Source organism: Vulpes lagopus, chromosome 6 (assembly GCF_018345385.1).
Source record: "Vulpes lagopus strain Blue_001 chromosome 6, ASM1834538v1, whole genome shotgun sequence".
Lineage (NCBI taxonomy): Eukaryota > Metazoa > Chordata > Mammalia > Carnivora > Canidae > Vulpes > Vulpes lagopus.
The window spans coordinates 115400587-115416331 of record NC_054829.1 but is presented as its reverse complement, the minus strand read 5'-3'; the positions used below and the strand labels follow the sequence as shown (position 1 = coordinate 115416331).

Below are 15745 nucleotides of genomic sequence, written 5' to 3'. Positions count from 1 at the left end.
CTCCTCCTACTGCAGGGGCCACTGGACAACATGGTTTCTTGAGCAAATTCCCTTTTTCTGGCTCCATGCTTTGAGGGAGGAGCTGCAGAGCAGGGTTTGGGAGTGGGGAAACTCTTTCTTGTGGCTTTCACCTCACTTTTATCTTCTCAAACAGTGTTTCAGACACAGAAGGGAGCATAACACTCCCATTTCATGAACGGGAAACTGAGATATCAAAGAGCAGAACTTTGGACACAGTTCTTGCAGATTCTATCTGAACCACTTCAGGGTCCCAGCACTCCTGTCACCTTTTTGTCATTCTCTGGCCTAACACAGGGTCAGAATGTGTGAACCTTCCCCAATAAAATATTTGACAAAGACAAACAAAACAAAACAAACAAACAAACCCAAAAACCCCTGTGCTTTACTCTCTGAGAAAAAGTTTCCCAGGAACAACCCCTGGGAATCTCTCTGTATCCCAGTAGACTTCAAGCATTATTCCCTCAATTGTCGTCTAAAGGTATCTTCAAATATTTGATTGCTTGAGTGAACACAGTGTAGTTTCCAGTTGGAAACCTCAGCTGAATTACTATTTACCCAATAGCAGTCTAGAGGAGGGAATCCTACATTCAAAACAAAACAAAAACCTTTACATTCTCATTGACATATTGATAGAACTGAAAAAAAAGTATAATAAAATTTCTTTTTGGTGTAAGACAAAAGTGAAAAGTGAGCCAATGACAGAGAGACTGTGGGAAGTGTCTTTCGTTCTCCACTGAATGAAGTAACCATAAGAACGGTACAGTAGACTCCCTTTCCAGGAGCAGAAAATTAATTTCTTTATAACTTAATGAGATGGGAAAAGTGTAGCTGAATGAAAGAGATATGATTTAATGAAAGGGCCTGAGACATGTCAAGTTCCCTTTTTTGCTCAACCACTTTTGCCAAGAATAAGTAAAGAGGGAGAAATACTATAAGAGAAAATGAACAAACTGACTCATTGGTGTGAGGAAATGGAAGAGATTATTGATGAACATGAGGAACTCCATCAGTAGGAGAGCATTCTTTAAGACTCTGGGAGAGTTGAAGCAGACTGTTGGCAAACAAAGAGCATTAAAAGTCTTATAGACAGAAGAAAAATAGTTGCCTAAATGAGGGGCGCTTAGGTGGCTCAGTCAGTTAAGCCTCCAACTCTTGGTTTCAGCTGAGGTCGTGATCTCATAGGTCATGAGATCAAGCCCCAAGTGGGCAGGGGGCTCTGTGCTCCGTGGGGAGTGTACTTGAGATTCTCTCCCTCAGCCCTGCCCTCAACTCATATGTACATGCACACACTTTTTCTCTCAAATAAATAAATAAATCTTTAAAACAGAATTGTCTAAGTGAGAATAATATTCAAAATCCAAAATGAATGTTAAATAGAAGTTGACATGGTCCTACTACTATGAAAAAACTAATATATGAACATGAATTTGTGACCTGTAATTGTAGGTCTTGAAATACAAAAGAAAGTGAGAGGAGAATTGAAATGTATTTTTTTTTTTTTTGGACAAATACATTTCCAGTAATTCTTGGAAATAAGGATCCAACCTGGAAGTAAGAAGGAAAAGTATCCAAATTTTAAGAAGAGCCACTAGAATTGAATTTGCTTAAGTTTGTCTTGTCTTTGGATTCTTTTTTTTTTTCTTTCTGTTTTTAACTTAGAGGCAGTACCTGAAATTGGCTTTTAATAACTTTGGCACAAGTGAAGGGAGGATTTCCCAGTAACTGAGGACAAATTCTAGATCTGGACATTCTTCCCAACATAAAAAGCCCTGGGAAAATTCTTTTGATGATTCAGAGAGTAATATAAACTTATGACACTTGGAAAGATTATAAAGGAAAAACTTCCTGCAAACTACAGTAAGTTGACACACGTTTTCTGTAACCACATTGTTGAAAAAAAAAAAAAAAAGGAACTAGTTTCCCTTTCCTTATTTCCCTTTTTTGAAAGCTAAGCTAGTATTCTTTATCAAAATGAATTTTTTATGATCAAAATATTATTCTCTAATTTGTAAAATGGATTGCGATAAAAACATAAAGTGAGTGAAACAGTGAAAGCATTTTGTAAGTATGAAGGGCTATTGCCATCATTACCATCATCATCTTCTTCATTATTTTTATGCTAGTAGATTGAGCTTGAGACCCCCGAATTTTTTTTTACATTTTTCTCATATAATGACTAGCTTCTTTCTTGAATCTCATTATCTAGTTTCAGCATTAGTGGCTGTGTAATATTTTTCTAAAAGATATATTTATTTATTTAAGGGGGGGGGTAGGTGCGATGGGAGAGGGAGAGAATCTCAAGCAGACTCCTCACTAAGCATGGAGCCTGATGTGGAGCTCGATCCCATGACCCTGAAATTATGGACCTGCATAGAAACCAAAGGTCAGATTCTCCACCAAATGACCCACCCAAGTGTCCCTGTGGAATATTTTGATTCTCTTTTTTTTTCTAACAGAAAAAAAAATGTATTGTATTTGTTTAGTTTTCATTAGGAAATATCTGAACGGTTGGCTAGAAAAGCTCTGCCTGCATGTTCTTAGGCAACAAGAAGGCCTGTCTTGGTTCTGTTGGCACACCGGCTTGACTCATAAAGTTTATAGATTTCTTTTTCAATAGGAATCTGGGATAAGCGGCAAAAACAAAATAATTATTTTTTTTTTCTTCCAGTGAGGAAGCTTACTTTTTAAAATAAATTTTCTTTAGATCATTAAAGATCAGTTAGGAAATGTTTGCAATTTTTTAGACTAGCATATTGAGAGATTTTCTTTTGAATCAGGCTCATTTTCAGACAAAATATTCCCGATATGCACTCTGCATCACCTGTGTTTCTGCTGCATCATCACCATAGGTCCTCTTTATTCCAGCGTCATCTTTTTTTTTAGACTTTATTTATTTATTTATTTATTTGAGAGAGAGAGACACAGAGAGAGCATGAGCAGGGGATAGGAACAGAGAAAGAGGGACAAGCAGACTCCACGTTGAGTGCAGAGCCCATCCCAGGACTTGATCCCATGACCCTGATATCATGACCTGACCTGAAACTAAGAGTCAGATACTTAACTCACTGAGCTTCCCAGGAACCCCTCCAGCATCATCTTTATGTACACTTGCTTTTCCATAATTATACATAGTTATAATTTTTTGTTTTAAAATAGTATCCAAATCCATGCATATGATGTTGGTATGTATTGTCTAAGGAAGAAAGTAATCTCTTTTACAGGAAATGTCCAAGTTTGTTGATCATGAAATGCTGCAGAAACAGTTCCATCAGCAATGGAGTAGTCCCTCTGATCTTTAGATTTATATTCAAAAACCAGAAAATGTGTGAAAGTCACGTCTGTTTTGTTTGTTTTTATATCCCCATACTTAGCGCAGTGCCCGATCATATCCATAATCAATAGATACTTATTATAAGAATGCATACATGAATGCAGGTGAGGTCAACACATGAGCAAAGTATGAGAAAAATAAAATTATCTGCATTGATATAGTGATAAGGAATTAATGTCCTTACTGAAAAGAGAAAACAAAATTTTTAATTCAGATAGGATTATAGTTTTTGGCAGCTAAATTTCTCTTTGCTGATGACTAGTTATTCCTTGTAGAAATTAATCTCTAGGCATTGAGTGGTATAAATTGGTAAGATTTTTGTTTGGATATGACCCCTGAGGTCAAGCAATTAATATCTAGCCTTTAAGAAAGCTCCACACCTTTGAAACTTTCCTGAATTCTATTCCTTAATGGCTCAGGCTCCTGCATCAAATAAGTACATGATAAGCACAGGAGGTCCAGTAATTTCCAACTGTGTTATTCCTATCTCTCCCATCTAGGTAAAAGGTTCTTTGCAGGGAATCAACCTGGGGGACTAAGTGAACTCTGGTAGGGGTGCAGCTACCTGCTTGTCATGTAATGACCATGAGCTAGGAACTGAACATGTCTGAATTTCAACTAAATCCTTGTTGCTGTCAAAGACACTCTCCTGACAACCATATAGGACTGTTATGAAGTTCAAATTAAAGCAAATAAAATTCTCCAAACCACAGAACTCATGTGTGCAAGATTATTATTTAAAATATATAAAAATATTATATATTTTTCTAAACTGAATTTAGGACTAGGACTCCCATCCTGTCTCTTAGAAGATAATTTAATCTGGTTGGCTACCAGAGATGTCAGCTACTTTATTGGTTTCTCAGGCAATTTATACTGCAGGACTTTTCTTCTCTCCCTCCTTCTTCCCATAATGGCACATAGGATCTGTGAAGCATATTTTGTGAAGTAATCCAGGTGGAGTAGGATTGTCAGATGTAGCAAATAAGAATATAGGATACCCAGTTAACTTTGAATTTCAGACAAACAATGAAATATTACATGGGTCTTACCTATACAAAAAAAAAGAAAATGTATACCTGGAATCCAAATTTATCTACATTTTTCTGGCAACTTTACGGTAAAGGCATTTTAGGTTGCAGCAATCAATGCACTAATGTAAACCACTCCTTAAGCTCTTTTCACTGGCCTATATCTTCACTGGCAGTCACTGAAGCTTCTATGTCATTCATTTTACCTCCTATTCCACATGGTAAATACTGCATCCTTCTCAGTTAATCATTTTTGCATTCTTCTCCGGAAATGTAGGAAATTTCTGCTTCTGCTTCCACAGCACTCTGGGGTTGAGCTGTCTCAGGACATAGACATGCCACAAAGTCTAGCTAGGTACCGTGGTGGTATGGAGAAATTCTCTTCAAGACTTGCCCCTTCCCCAGGCTTAACCCAGAGGGTGAGGCTGGAGCTGTTTCTGCTCTTTGCTGTTCAATCTGGGCAGTTGGATAGATGATGGATGAGTCCCTAGAAGTAGGAGAGTAGAGTTCCGTTTTTTCACAAGCCCTCACAACCATCCAAATACTCTTCTTCCCTGATCTTGTCTCATTTTCCCTCAGGCCATGAAACCTTATCTATTCTTTGATGAGGGAGTGGGGGGTGGAGGAGATAAGGAAAAAGTTATATTGACTTTTCCATCTACCATTGTTTCTATCAGTTGTTAATGGCATAAAATTTAGGCCTGGATTCTGACTTTTTCTCAAACATTTTGTTCTGAAAGTTTCAAATATATAGCCAAGTTGAAAGGATTTTATGGTATATACCTGTATGTCCAACCACCTAAATGTTGCCACCAACCTTCTACTCTGCTTGTTTACCATGCATCTGTCCACCTACTCACCCTTCTTTGCATGCATCAATCCATGTAATTTTTTGAGGCATTTCAAAATAAACTGCAAAAGAGGAATTAGTCTTAAATAAATTAATCATAGTTTTCAGGAAAAAAATTAGCTTTTACAATTCAAGGCTTTGGTTTTCACGATGGCCCCTAGAGTTTGGAGAGTCTATTTTGAAAAATCAAAGATTGAACACGGACTGTTTTTTCTTTTGCATTCAATGGCAAACTTAATCAACCCTGGAGGCAAAAGATATCATTAACCAAGCAAAGAAAGGATTAGTTACCTAAAACAAAGAGCAATGCCTATTTGGAGGGATCATCAGTTAATGCATCAAGATATTAACTTATAAGATGCAATAAAACACTGTAAAAATAAAGGAAATGTTATTGAAGACCACATTTATGCCTTTTAAAAATCCTCCCATAGCATGTGCAATCATTTATATTGTTTATTTATTAAACAGTAACCAAGGTTAAGAGAAAAAAAATTTAAATCAGGATTTGTATGGAGGCAAATATATACAGGAAATAGGAAAGGATGGGATATTTACCTAAAATATTTACCTATAAAATGAATTAAAAAAAACACACTGAATTAGAGCAGTGTTTTAAAAATGGGTTGATACTCGTACTTGATCTTTTCTGATTTGGAGACAATATATATATAGCTTTGTGTGTCACTGTGATCATTCTCCTCTGGGCCATATTCTTAGAAGTGGAGGTGTGCTATGATTTCCTACTGATGATTCATGCATAAACTGATTTTTTCAATAAAAGAATGGTATCACTCCTCTGAACCCTGAAGGTATTATGTTGGCTCCTACCTTCAAGAAGCTTACAGCTTCTCAGAAGAGAAAGGTACATAAAACTAATGACTGTTTTACTGTAAATGCTGGAATCGATGCTTCACAAAGCACTCTGGGATCATAAAGGAGGAACTATCTGCTCTGAAGAACTAGGGGAGCCTTCAAAGCAGGGGCTGATAGTCTAGCTGGCTCAGAGTGTTTGCTGCTTTGTGAAACCCTGAGAAATCTTCAGACGTGGAAGTTGCATGAAGTCTTCAGTTTCATTAAGACTACAGACTAGTCAGCAAAAACCAATTTGCCCTATGATATATTTGATATGCACTAAAAACTAAAAGTGAATAGTGGGGACAGACTTCAAGCAACATTTCTAAATTTCCTGAAGGAATTGCTTCAGAGTTTTAAGCTGGGGGGACAAAAGCTTATATCTCCCATGATGTTATAGAATTTGGGACACTTCTCTCACCTGACTCTCCTGGTCCAAGCCCAAACTTGGAGTCTGAAGGACAGGTGATTTCCTAGTTTGGAGCCCAAAAAGTTGAAGGTTTTTATCCTTAGATCTTTTATAATATCTTAAGAAGATAGCTGATTCAGGAATATTCTTGATTTAGTTTTGGGTAGAGGGGAGGCTTTATGGGTGTCCTGAGCATTTTGTGTACTTGAGTAGGCACTAAAATAATAGACATTATCTTAGATTTGAGGAATATGGAATGAAGATAACAGACAAAAATTATTATCAGTGGAGGTTACATTCTAATGGTGCGAGGTAACAAAGGAGAAAAATCTATGGTGTTATATATGGCACTACAGAAAAAAATGGCAACAAAGATAGAAAGTGCTGGAGTGGAGAGCAACTTAAAATCAAGAAACAGGTGCCATTTAAGCAATCCCCTGTTGAAGGTGAGGGGGTGAGCCATGGAGGTATCTAAGGGAAAAACAGTTCTAGGAGGTGCACAGCAGGTTTGTGGAGCAGCAGTGTGGACAAGACAGAAAGCAGAGTGAGCAAAGGGAAGAGGAGTGAGAAAGAAGTCAGGGAAGCACAGGCGAGGGCCTTGTGGGCGATCTATGGAGTTCTACTTTCGCTCTGAGTGAGATGAGAAGTCTCTGAAAGGTTTTGTGCAGAGGGATGACCCTAAATGGCATATTTTTAAAGACTCACGATAGCTCCTATATTAATAATAGATGGTGGGATGGGGGTGGGGGGAGGAGCATGAGTGGAAGCACAGAGGCTATTAGATGATTGCACCTAAGGGCTGAGGGGGGCTTGATCAGTGCAAAGATATGAAGCATCTTACCCAAGGTCACATAAAAGGAGGATATGACACAGAGACAGATTTCAGCCATTACTGGATGTTCTCTAAAAATGTTCATATGAGTGAAATTAGGACACAAACACTAAAGTTCCCATTTCAAAAAAAAAAGTTGTAAAAAGGTCTGTCTATTGGACCCTGCCACTCCCTCATTGAACCGAGGAAGCCTCTAGGGTCTAGTGCCAATGCGCTGCTCTCCCTTCTTGTATGTTTTCAAAATGCCTACAAAATATTCAGATAAATTGGATACAGGTTATGAGAGGAAAAGGAATCAAATATATCAACTCCAAGATTTATAAACTATAGATCATGAAAGTTGCCATTGACTGTGATGAGGAAGACAAGTTTTATGGGGAAGAACAGGAAATACGTCTTATACAAGTGGAGAAGGAGATGCATCCAAATAGAGATGACAAGAGTGTGATTAATAGCGGAGTCTGGCTGATTCATTCTGAGTGTCCTAAATGAATTGACCATTAAATATTTGGAGGACCACAAGCCGTTAAGTATTTCAAATACTATTTTTGATAATATCTATCAAGTGGTTGTCAACCTCACTCATATGGTATATAATGCATATATCCAGGTTCCTTTTTCGGAAAAAGACACGTTGATCACGTAAAGTTCCTTCTCTCAGGGGTCTTCAGTGGCTCCCCATGGCTTATGCAATAAAGCCAAAATTTCTTAATGTGCAATGTAAAGCCTTTCACAGTTTGATCCAAATCAACTTTAGATGAGCTCTACTTAGTCACATTGAGCTTGTTAGAATCCTTTATACTTAGGTTTGTCCACTTCTGTTCTGTTTATGTTGCTCACATTATAACAACATACTTCAGCTTTCACCATCTATCAAAATTCCATCCACCTTTCAATGCCCAGTGGGAACTGAAGCTCCTTCCATAACAAGGCTGAGAATGAGCTCTCTCTCCTCTGAATCCTTCCACGAAGGTGTGTGTGTGCATGTGCACATATGTGTGTATACATTAACTTCATTAGAAACAGGGACTTTTGCTTATTATCCTTTGGCATCTACCCAGTGCCAAAGGAAACACAAATGATTGGTAGTATTTGTTGCACAAATAATTTGTCACTACCCCTATCTTTAAGATCATATTGTTATTAATATCTAAGCTTTTATATGTGTTATCACAGAGAGCAAGGAGGATACCATTGTGTCCCCAGGAGGAGGACACTGTTACTACTCTTATCTTACAAATGTGGAAGTCGACCCTCAGAAGTCTGAAGCCTCATGCCCACAGTCACAGGTAGTGAATGGTACAGCCAAGTTATGAATCCAAATGAGCTGACTCCATTCAGACCTTTGCATCCCCTGGATAGCACACTCCCTTAAAATTTTGTGCAAGCAGGCTCAAGAAGCAAAGGAAGGTTTCAACCCTCATGCTAAAGCAGGTTCAGGAAGCAAAGGAGGGTTTCAACCCTCATTCTAAAGGATAGAAAAAAAAAAATGTTTATTTTACCTGGCAAAGAATGCTCCCAGGCATTTATAGAAATGTGATTATCTGTCTTAAACTAGTTTTGAAAGAATTATCAACTCAAGTGACAGTTACAGACCCGTGACTGGTTGTTCCTCATTCCTTTTTCTTCACTATATCTCTTCTTTGTTCATTATTTTCCTCTGTGTAATATTTTAATCACTTGAGAATGAGGACTCTTCAGGATCCTTTTGGAAACATGGAGTGGCATGCCTTTTTCTCTGAGGGTTATTGCTGCTAGTAAGACTTCTCACGAAACAAAGCTTAATGAAAAGCCAGACTCTAATGTATGTAGCACATGCGAGAGGGCGGGAGGTGAGGTGAGGAGGGCATGTGTAACAGAAAATATGCAGTACATTTCTCAGACTGGCCCTAGTGCAAGTTCCTCTTTTCTCAAACCAAACTTGGGGCTCTCCAGAAGAGTTATTGCTAATTCATAAATTACCACACGGTTCTCTGGAGCTAATAGAAAATCTGTCTACTGTAAAACTACACAGCAGAAGAGGCAGAGGAATTTTCATGAAAATGCAAAAGTAGAGGATTTCCATTCAGTAGAAGCCATCACACCATGCTGTGCTGCAATAATGAGTGTGCATCAGGAAACCCGTACAGAAGAGACCCAAAAGACACCAAGGCCAAGGACAGTACTTTCTGGCAAAAAATGTTCTTTCCAGTCACTCCTCTATGTTAATGTTACCACACCCACTGGGTTTATTATTACCAAATATACAGATAAAGCTGAATGGAACCTTGAATAATACAGATAAATATAAAATATCTGTATCTATCTATCTCTCTATATATATATGTATGTGGGGAGGAGGATCAGAAGAAAATATTTTCATGTTATAGTTTTTCTTTTTCCTTTTTTGATGAGGTTTCAGTGTTAATGAAGTGTCAGTCTCCAGGAAATCTCTGCTTATATACCCTAAAATCAGATCATATGTGCGTCATAACTTTTACTTTTAGAAATCTGAACAATTTGATTCCCACCTGCATTTTTTGGAGCTTGCCTTAAGGAAACATCACTCCATTTCACTCAAGTGGACCTCCAAAACAGATCAGGAGACCAGCAGAAAACAAAACCATGTACACACGCACACACACACAGCAAAAAAATCTATACATTCGGCACGCGGATATACACCAATTTATTCATTCAGGAGAATGCGTTGAACACCTGCTGCGTGTCAGGGTACTGTAGGTACAGAGGTGACCCTGCAAACATGTAAATAAACTATTACAAATGCTAAGTAAGGGCTCTGCTTGGTTGGTAGAAAGAGGTCAAATAAGGCCATGGGCAAGGGAAGCATTAGCCAAGTTTTCCAGGTCAACTGGTTGGAGGGAGCTCAGAGGAGGGAATGTTCTGGGCAGAGAAAGCAGCATGTGTTAGACAAACGACTTTCTCAGGAAATGAAAGGGATTCAGGATGGCTGGAGCACAGGAAGAGTTGGGAAGTAGTGGAAGATATGAAAGAGAAAAAAAGACAACCAAATCTTGGCCACCTTTCTCTTTGAGAGAGTTTGAACTTCAGGAGTTTTAGGATTTATCCCACATACAAGAGGCTATGTCATAGGAAGGTATAAAGAAAAATGTAAATTAAGTGATTGACTATAAATTCTTGTCTTTCTTCAGCAATACGTTCTTTTTTTTTTTTTCTATATTCTTGGCTCTTTTTTCCTTCCTCTCTAACAAGACCAGACTGAGGTCTTCTGGTCTACCATGACCCATTTGTGTAGCTCCAAGCATCCGTCATTTCATGCTTTTATCTGACTACCCAGTATTCCATTACCTCAATGCCTGGTAAAATGATGAGTCAACTAGTTAACACTAAAATGTTAGTGCAGAGGAAAAGCTTGAACCACAAATGGATCATGGAGAAAATCTGGATTTGACCTGTGGAAAAGACAGTCTTAGACTTGAGAACTGAGTTTAAACTTTCTGCCAATATAAAAGATTAGCTTTGCAAACAATGCCCGTTTTTGTTGTAATGAATTTTCTTTTTTAGATCCATAGGAATTAGTAGCACTTACAGAATTGCATATGATTCATTAAGTTCCACAGGGCTAAGCTCACAGTAAGAAAGCATTGCCAGAAAATCTTGCCTTTAGGGAAGCAAGTAACCGAGTTGTCAAAAAAGTCAACAGTTACCTAATTCTCTGGGAAATACAATGAAGTTATGGCAGTTTGGCTACTGAAGAAAGACTTGGTTTGCCCAGGCTTACTGTGGTAACTTCCTCCTCCAGTGGGAGAAACTGCCAGTAAAGGAAGAATGACAATTTACGTACCATAGGCAAGGCTAATAAGACTGTCTTAGTCACAGCCTGTGACCTTGAGACATCCTGGGAAATCCCTAGCTGGAAGAGAAGAAAAGTTAAAATCACAGATGCTGTGCTTATGACCTTATTCTCTGTAAATCATATACAGAGTCACTTCTGTTTATTTTTAACGAAAAACTATTGCTGTTATTCTCTATCGTGAGTTAACTGTGTGGTCTTTTTAAAATTTTGTATATTTGATCTCATTTTAAAAGATACCGCAGGAGACATTTTCTTTCTCTTTTTCTCCCTGTCTTCCAAGATTCCAGGAAAAACAGCTTCCCTGGCACATTTTGTACAGGGCACAACTAAAGTGAGTGCTGCAGAAGGTTCTATGGAGCATGCAGAGGTAAGAACACATTTCTAGGGGATGAATTGACCATATCTAACATCGATTGCATTTCTAATAGTTAATTATGCAATGACAAATAGGAGTAGAAATGGCTAGTTTGCTTTCTTTAGATAATACCTGCAGTGTAATTTTGATCAATGTTATTTAACAAGGAAAAAATATTTGGTGTCCATTGGATTTCCTTTGATCCCTCTAAGCTATATTTCTTGTTTTGCAAAGTGAGATTAAGTCCTGTCCAAAGTCCTTTCAGCTCCCCAGTTCAGTGGGCTCCATATTTTGCTCTTGATGTAGAGAAATTTGGTTCAATGTAAATTTTAAAAAAGAATAGTGGTGTAGTTGGAAATAGAACATAGAGCAAAAGAGTAGCCGTAGTAAAACATGTATGTTTGTACATACATGTATACATGTAATTAACCATGGTTAATTAATTAATGTACAATTAATACCATGGTTTTTGTTGGGTTACTGGTTACTGCCAGAGATAGTTATCAAATGAACGAATGAATGAATGTGCTTTCTTAAAGTTCTTTTCAGGAGAGCCTGGGTGGCTCAGTCGGTTAAGTGTCTGCCTTTGGCTCAGGTCATGATCCCTGTGCCCTGGGATGGAGCCTTGCATTAGGGTCTCTGCTTCGTGGGGAATCTGCTTCTCCCTCTCCCTGCCCTTCCCCCTGCTTTCTCTCTCTCTCTCTCTTTCTCTCTCTCCCAAATAAATCAAATCATTTTAAAAAATAAATAAGGTTCTTTTTAGAGATTACTGAGGTATAATAATAGCAAACTAAGTGGAACTCTTTGGTTCATTTAGATACCTAATTTAGCAGGATCAGAATTTGAATATCCTAGAAGTTTGTCCAGGTGTTCCGGTAAGTGAGAAAGAAATACACAGATACTTTAAGCACAGATTCCACTACACAAAGAATAATTGTTGTGTAAGTGGGCCCTTAGTAGAACCAATGACTAAAAATCTTTGTATTTATTGAAACATCAGATGCCTCCATTAGCAGCTGGTAGATAAAGCAAATACAAATGGAAAATTCTGCCAAAACTTTGTGTTTGATTGACTTTGCTTCATTTTAATACATACCCGAGACATATGGTAACACGTTAATTAATCTCCAGAGAAACCCCTTGTGATATATTTACTGCTTATAAGCAATTCCTATTACTGTGCTTTTCTCTCACACACAGATTTAGTATCTAGCTTTTCAGTAACTCTTATTTACAAAATAAAAAACAAAGTCCAAATGTTTTACAATTTCTTTCCAGAGAAAATCTTATATGCCAAAAAAACACACTCTAATTACTCTTAATCAGGATTCCTGGAAGGCTGGGTCATACAAATATTTATTGGTCACAGATTTTTTTTTTTTGTCTATATCACAAATAGAAAGGAGACTTTCTGAGGACCCCAAGTCTGTGTTTCCAAGCATAGCCTGGAATAGGAGAAACTTGAACTTTAGTATAGAATTACTATAACTTCTGAAATTTATTAAAAATAGGTGGGATAAATAGGCAGAGCACAAAGGATTTTTAGGGCAGTGAAATTATTCTGATATTACAATGTCATTATACATTTGTTCAGACTCATAGAATGTACAACACCAAGAATGAACCCTGATGTAAACTACAGATTTGGGTGACGTGTCCATAAAGGTTCATCAAATACAACAAATGCAGGGCTCTGGTAGGAGATGTCAATAATGTGTAAATAGGTATGGGGGCAGCAGGCATATGGGAAATCTCTGCCCCTTCTTCCAGTAGATTTTGCTGTGAACCTAAAACTGCTCTAAAAAAATGTCTATTAAGAAGAAAATGGAGGTGCTATGATTCCCTTTTCAGAAATTCTGTTTCAGTATTCATGGTGCCGTGTGTTTAGCAAGATCCCACAGTGACTTTTCTGTGTTCTTGTACTAAGAACCACTGGATTGGAATCTTCTCACTGTACCTCTGCTTTGCTGAGCTCAGGCCACCCTAAATACAGTTGGCTCATAGCATTTTTCATGTCAAAGTACCTAATAGCCTGTTCTGATGCAGAACGAGTCTAGACTACATAAAAAATGGAAAGCCCTTATAAGACCCAATATATTATCACCTGGACTTTTTTTTTTTTTTTTTTGAGATTTTATTTATTTGTTTATTTGAGAGAGTGTGAGCAGGAAGAGAGGCAGAAGGAGAAGCAGGCTTCCCCCTGAGCAGGGAGCCTGATGCAAGGCTCCATCTCAAGACCCCAGAGATTATGACCTGAGCCATGATCCCAGGACCCCCAAGATCATGACCCGAGCCAAAGGCAAACAACCAACTGAGCAACCCAGGTGCCCCTGTCACCTAGATTTTGATGTTACTTTCAGAACTCAGCCAAATCAGCTTTTTAAGGTCAGAAGTAAGTATAATAATTCTGAATTTATTGACCCACAGAAGATTTTCTCTTTTAAAATGTGGTCCTAATTGTACATGGGTCTGAATAAGAAGAAGCTAAGAAAACTGAGAACAGAATTTATAAAGATATAAAGTATCATCCAGTCCTAAAACATTGAGTGAGACATAGATAAGTAAGGAAAAGATAGAAAAATAGTTTTATAAATCATTTCTAATGAAAAAAAGGCCTTGAAATCCCATGGTGATTGTAAAAGAACACTTCCTATACATGTTTTTGATGAAAGCCAACACATTTTAAAAAGATTTAATTGTTCGTGAATATCTGTAATCAATTTACATATAACTATGGGGCCTAAAACTGAATAGCAGACTTAGGAGTATCCTCATCACCAGATTCATTGTATTGTTTATATGACTCAGAAATGAGATGGTAACAAGACTATTGAGTTAGTATAGAGAAAACAGCACTTAAGTGAACTTTGTTGGTGGTCCATTTAGACAGATGGCCCACAGTTTCCAGAGCTTTTGTGCTTTCTTTAAATAAATACCCCCAATGCTGGAAGAAAAAAAAAAAAAAGCTGAAGAGAAAGGTGGTTAACTTTTTTGCTGTGCCAATGATTTATTATTTATCTAAATGTATAACCTACTGGCTTTATTCAAAGGGCTGGTTAAAATTGCAATACACCAGATAACCAACCTCGATGCCAACCTCTCTATAACATAATTATATGATGGATATTGAGGTAACTAATTTATTATAGTCTTAGAATCAATTTGCTGCCTTTAAGTTATATCTATTCGTCTTTTTTTTCTTGACAGTTCTATCATTCCTCTGACTTTTACCAGGGCAGCTCTTCAGATATGGACACATCTACAGAAGTGACTTTTTTTAAGAAATGTTTATTACTTAATGTAAATATCCAAAATATATCCATGAAACTTAACCTGATTTCCATAAGAACTGTACTCTTAGTTTTCTTTTTTTGGTGGTGGGGTGGAGGGAGATTGAAATCCAAACTCATTAAATCCTGATTTCTCATTTGTCTATTGAATAGATAACATTTGTAATTTATTAGAGAATTATTTTCTCAATTACTTCATATAAAGGAATCTGAAACATAATATAAAGCTTATCCATCAATAGGTCTCTATGAGGGACTATGGTGTGAGGACTGTTACCACTACAATAAGATATTTTTTTACGAATCGCAGCAGGAGAGTTGGCCAAATGCATTTCTACTCTTTATGTTATAGAGTTTTGTTTCACTGTTTTTATTTTTTAAGTGTGATCAATCATCAAGCAGAAAGAACTTGACAAATTCTCTTGAACAGAAGATAAGGTGCTTGGAAAAACAGAGAAAAGAGGTAATTAAAAAATACTAGTTGAAGCAACTTGTACCATGATTTAATGCTAAGAATAAAATAGAATGTGTATCTTGAGTCTTATTTTTGTTATTGGGTCACAGTATTTATCTCTAGGATATTGCATGACATTATTTTGAAAGTGAGTGCTTTTTCTTATTCGCCTATATTTCTCTTACTCAGTCTCTCAGTGTCTGTAAATGAGTGAAAAATGACAAAGTTGGGCAGCCCGGGTGGCTCAGTGGTTTAGTGCCTGCCTTTGACCCAGGGTGTGATCCTGGAGCCCCGGGATCGAGTCCTGCATCGGGCTCCCTACATGGAGCCTGCTTCTCCCTCTGCCTGTGTCTCTGCCTCTTTCTCTCTCTCTTTGTGTCTCTCATGAATAAATAAATAAGATCTTTAAAAAAAATGACAAAGTCATAAATCCAATAATTATAATCTTAAATTTTCTCAGAACTTAGATGTTTCCTCCACATGGACTATGTGAGCTTATC

The 15745-nt window shown here is 37.4% G+C and overlaps 1 protein-coding gene across 2 annotated transcripts in view; it reads left to right on the top strand.

Annotated features, from left to right (window-relative positions):
- TNIP3 (TNFAIP3 interacting protein 3) overlaps positions 1 to 15745 on the top strand; it is a 51293-nt gene that overhangs the window by 5481 nt on the left and 30067 nt on the right. Inside the window, exons 1-3 of one of the 2 annotated variants that reach the window (XM_041760131.1) lie at positions 11211 to 11323; positions 11427 to 11513; positions 15174 to 15254. In XM_041760131.1, the coding sequence (XP_041616065.1) occupies positions 11499 to 11513; positions 15174 to 15254 (96 nt within the window). In that variant the 5' untranslated portion in view covers positions 11211 to 11323; positions 11427 to 11498. Of the gene's footprint in view, positions 1 to 11210; positions 11324 to 11426; positions 11514 to 15173; positions 15255 to 15745 lie in introns of those variants that run through there. The other variant, XM_041760130.1, reaches the window with a different exon arrangement.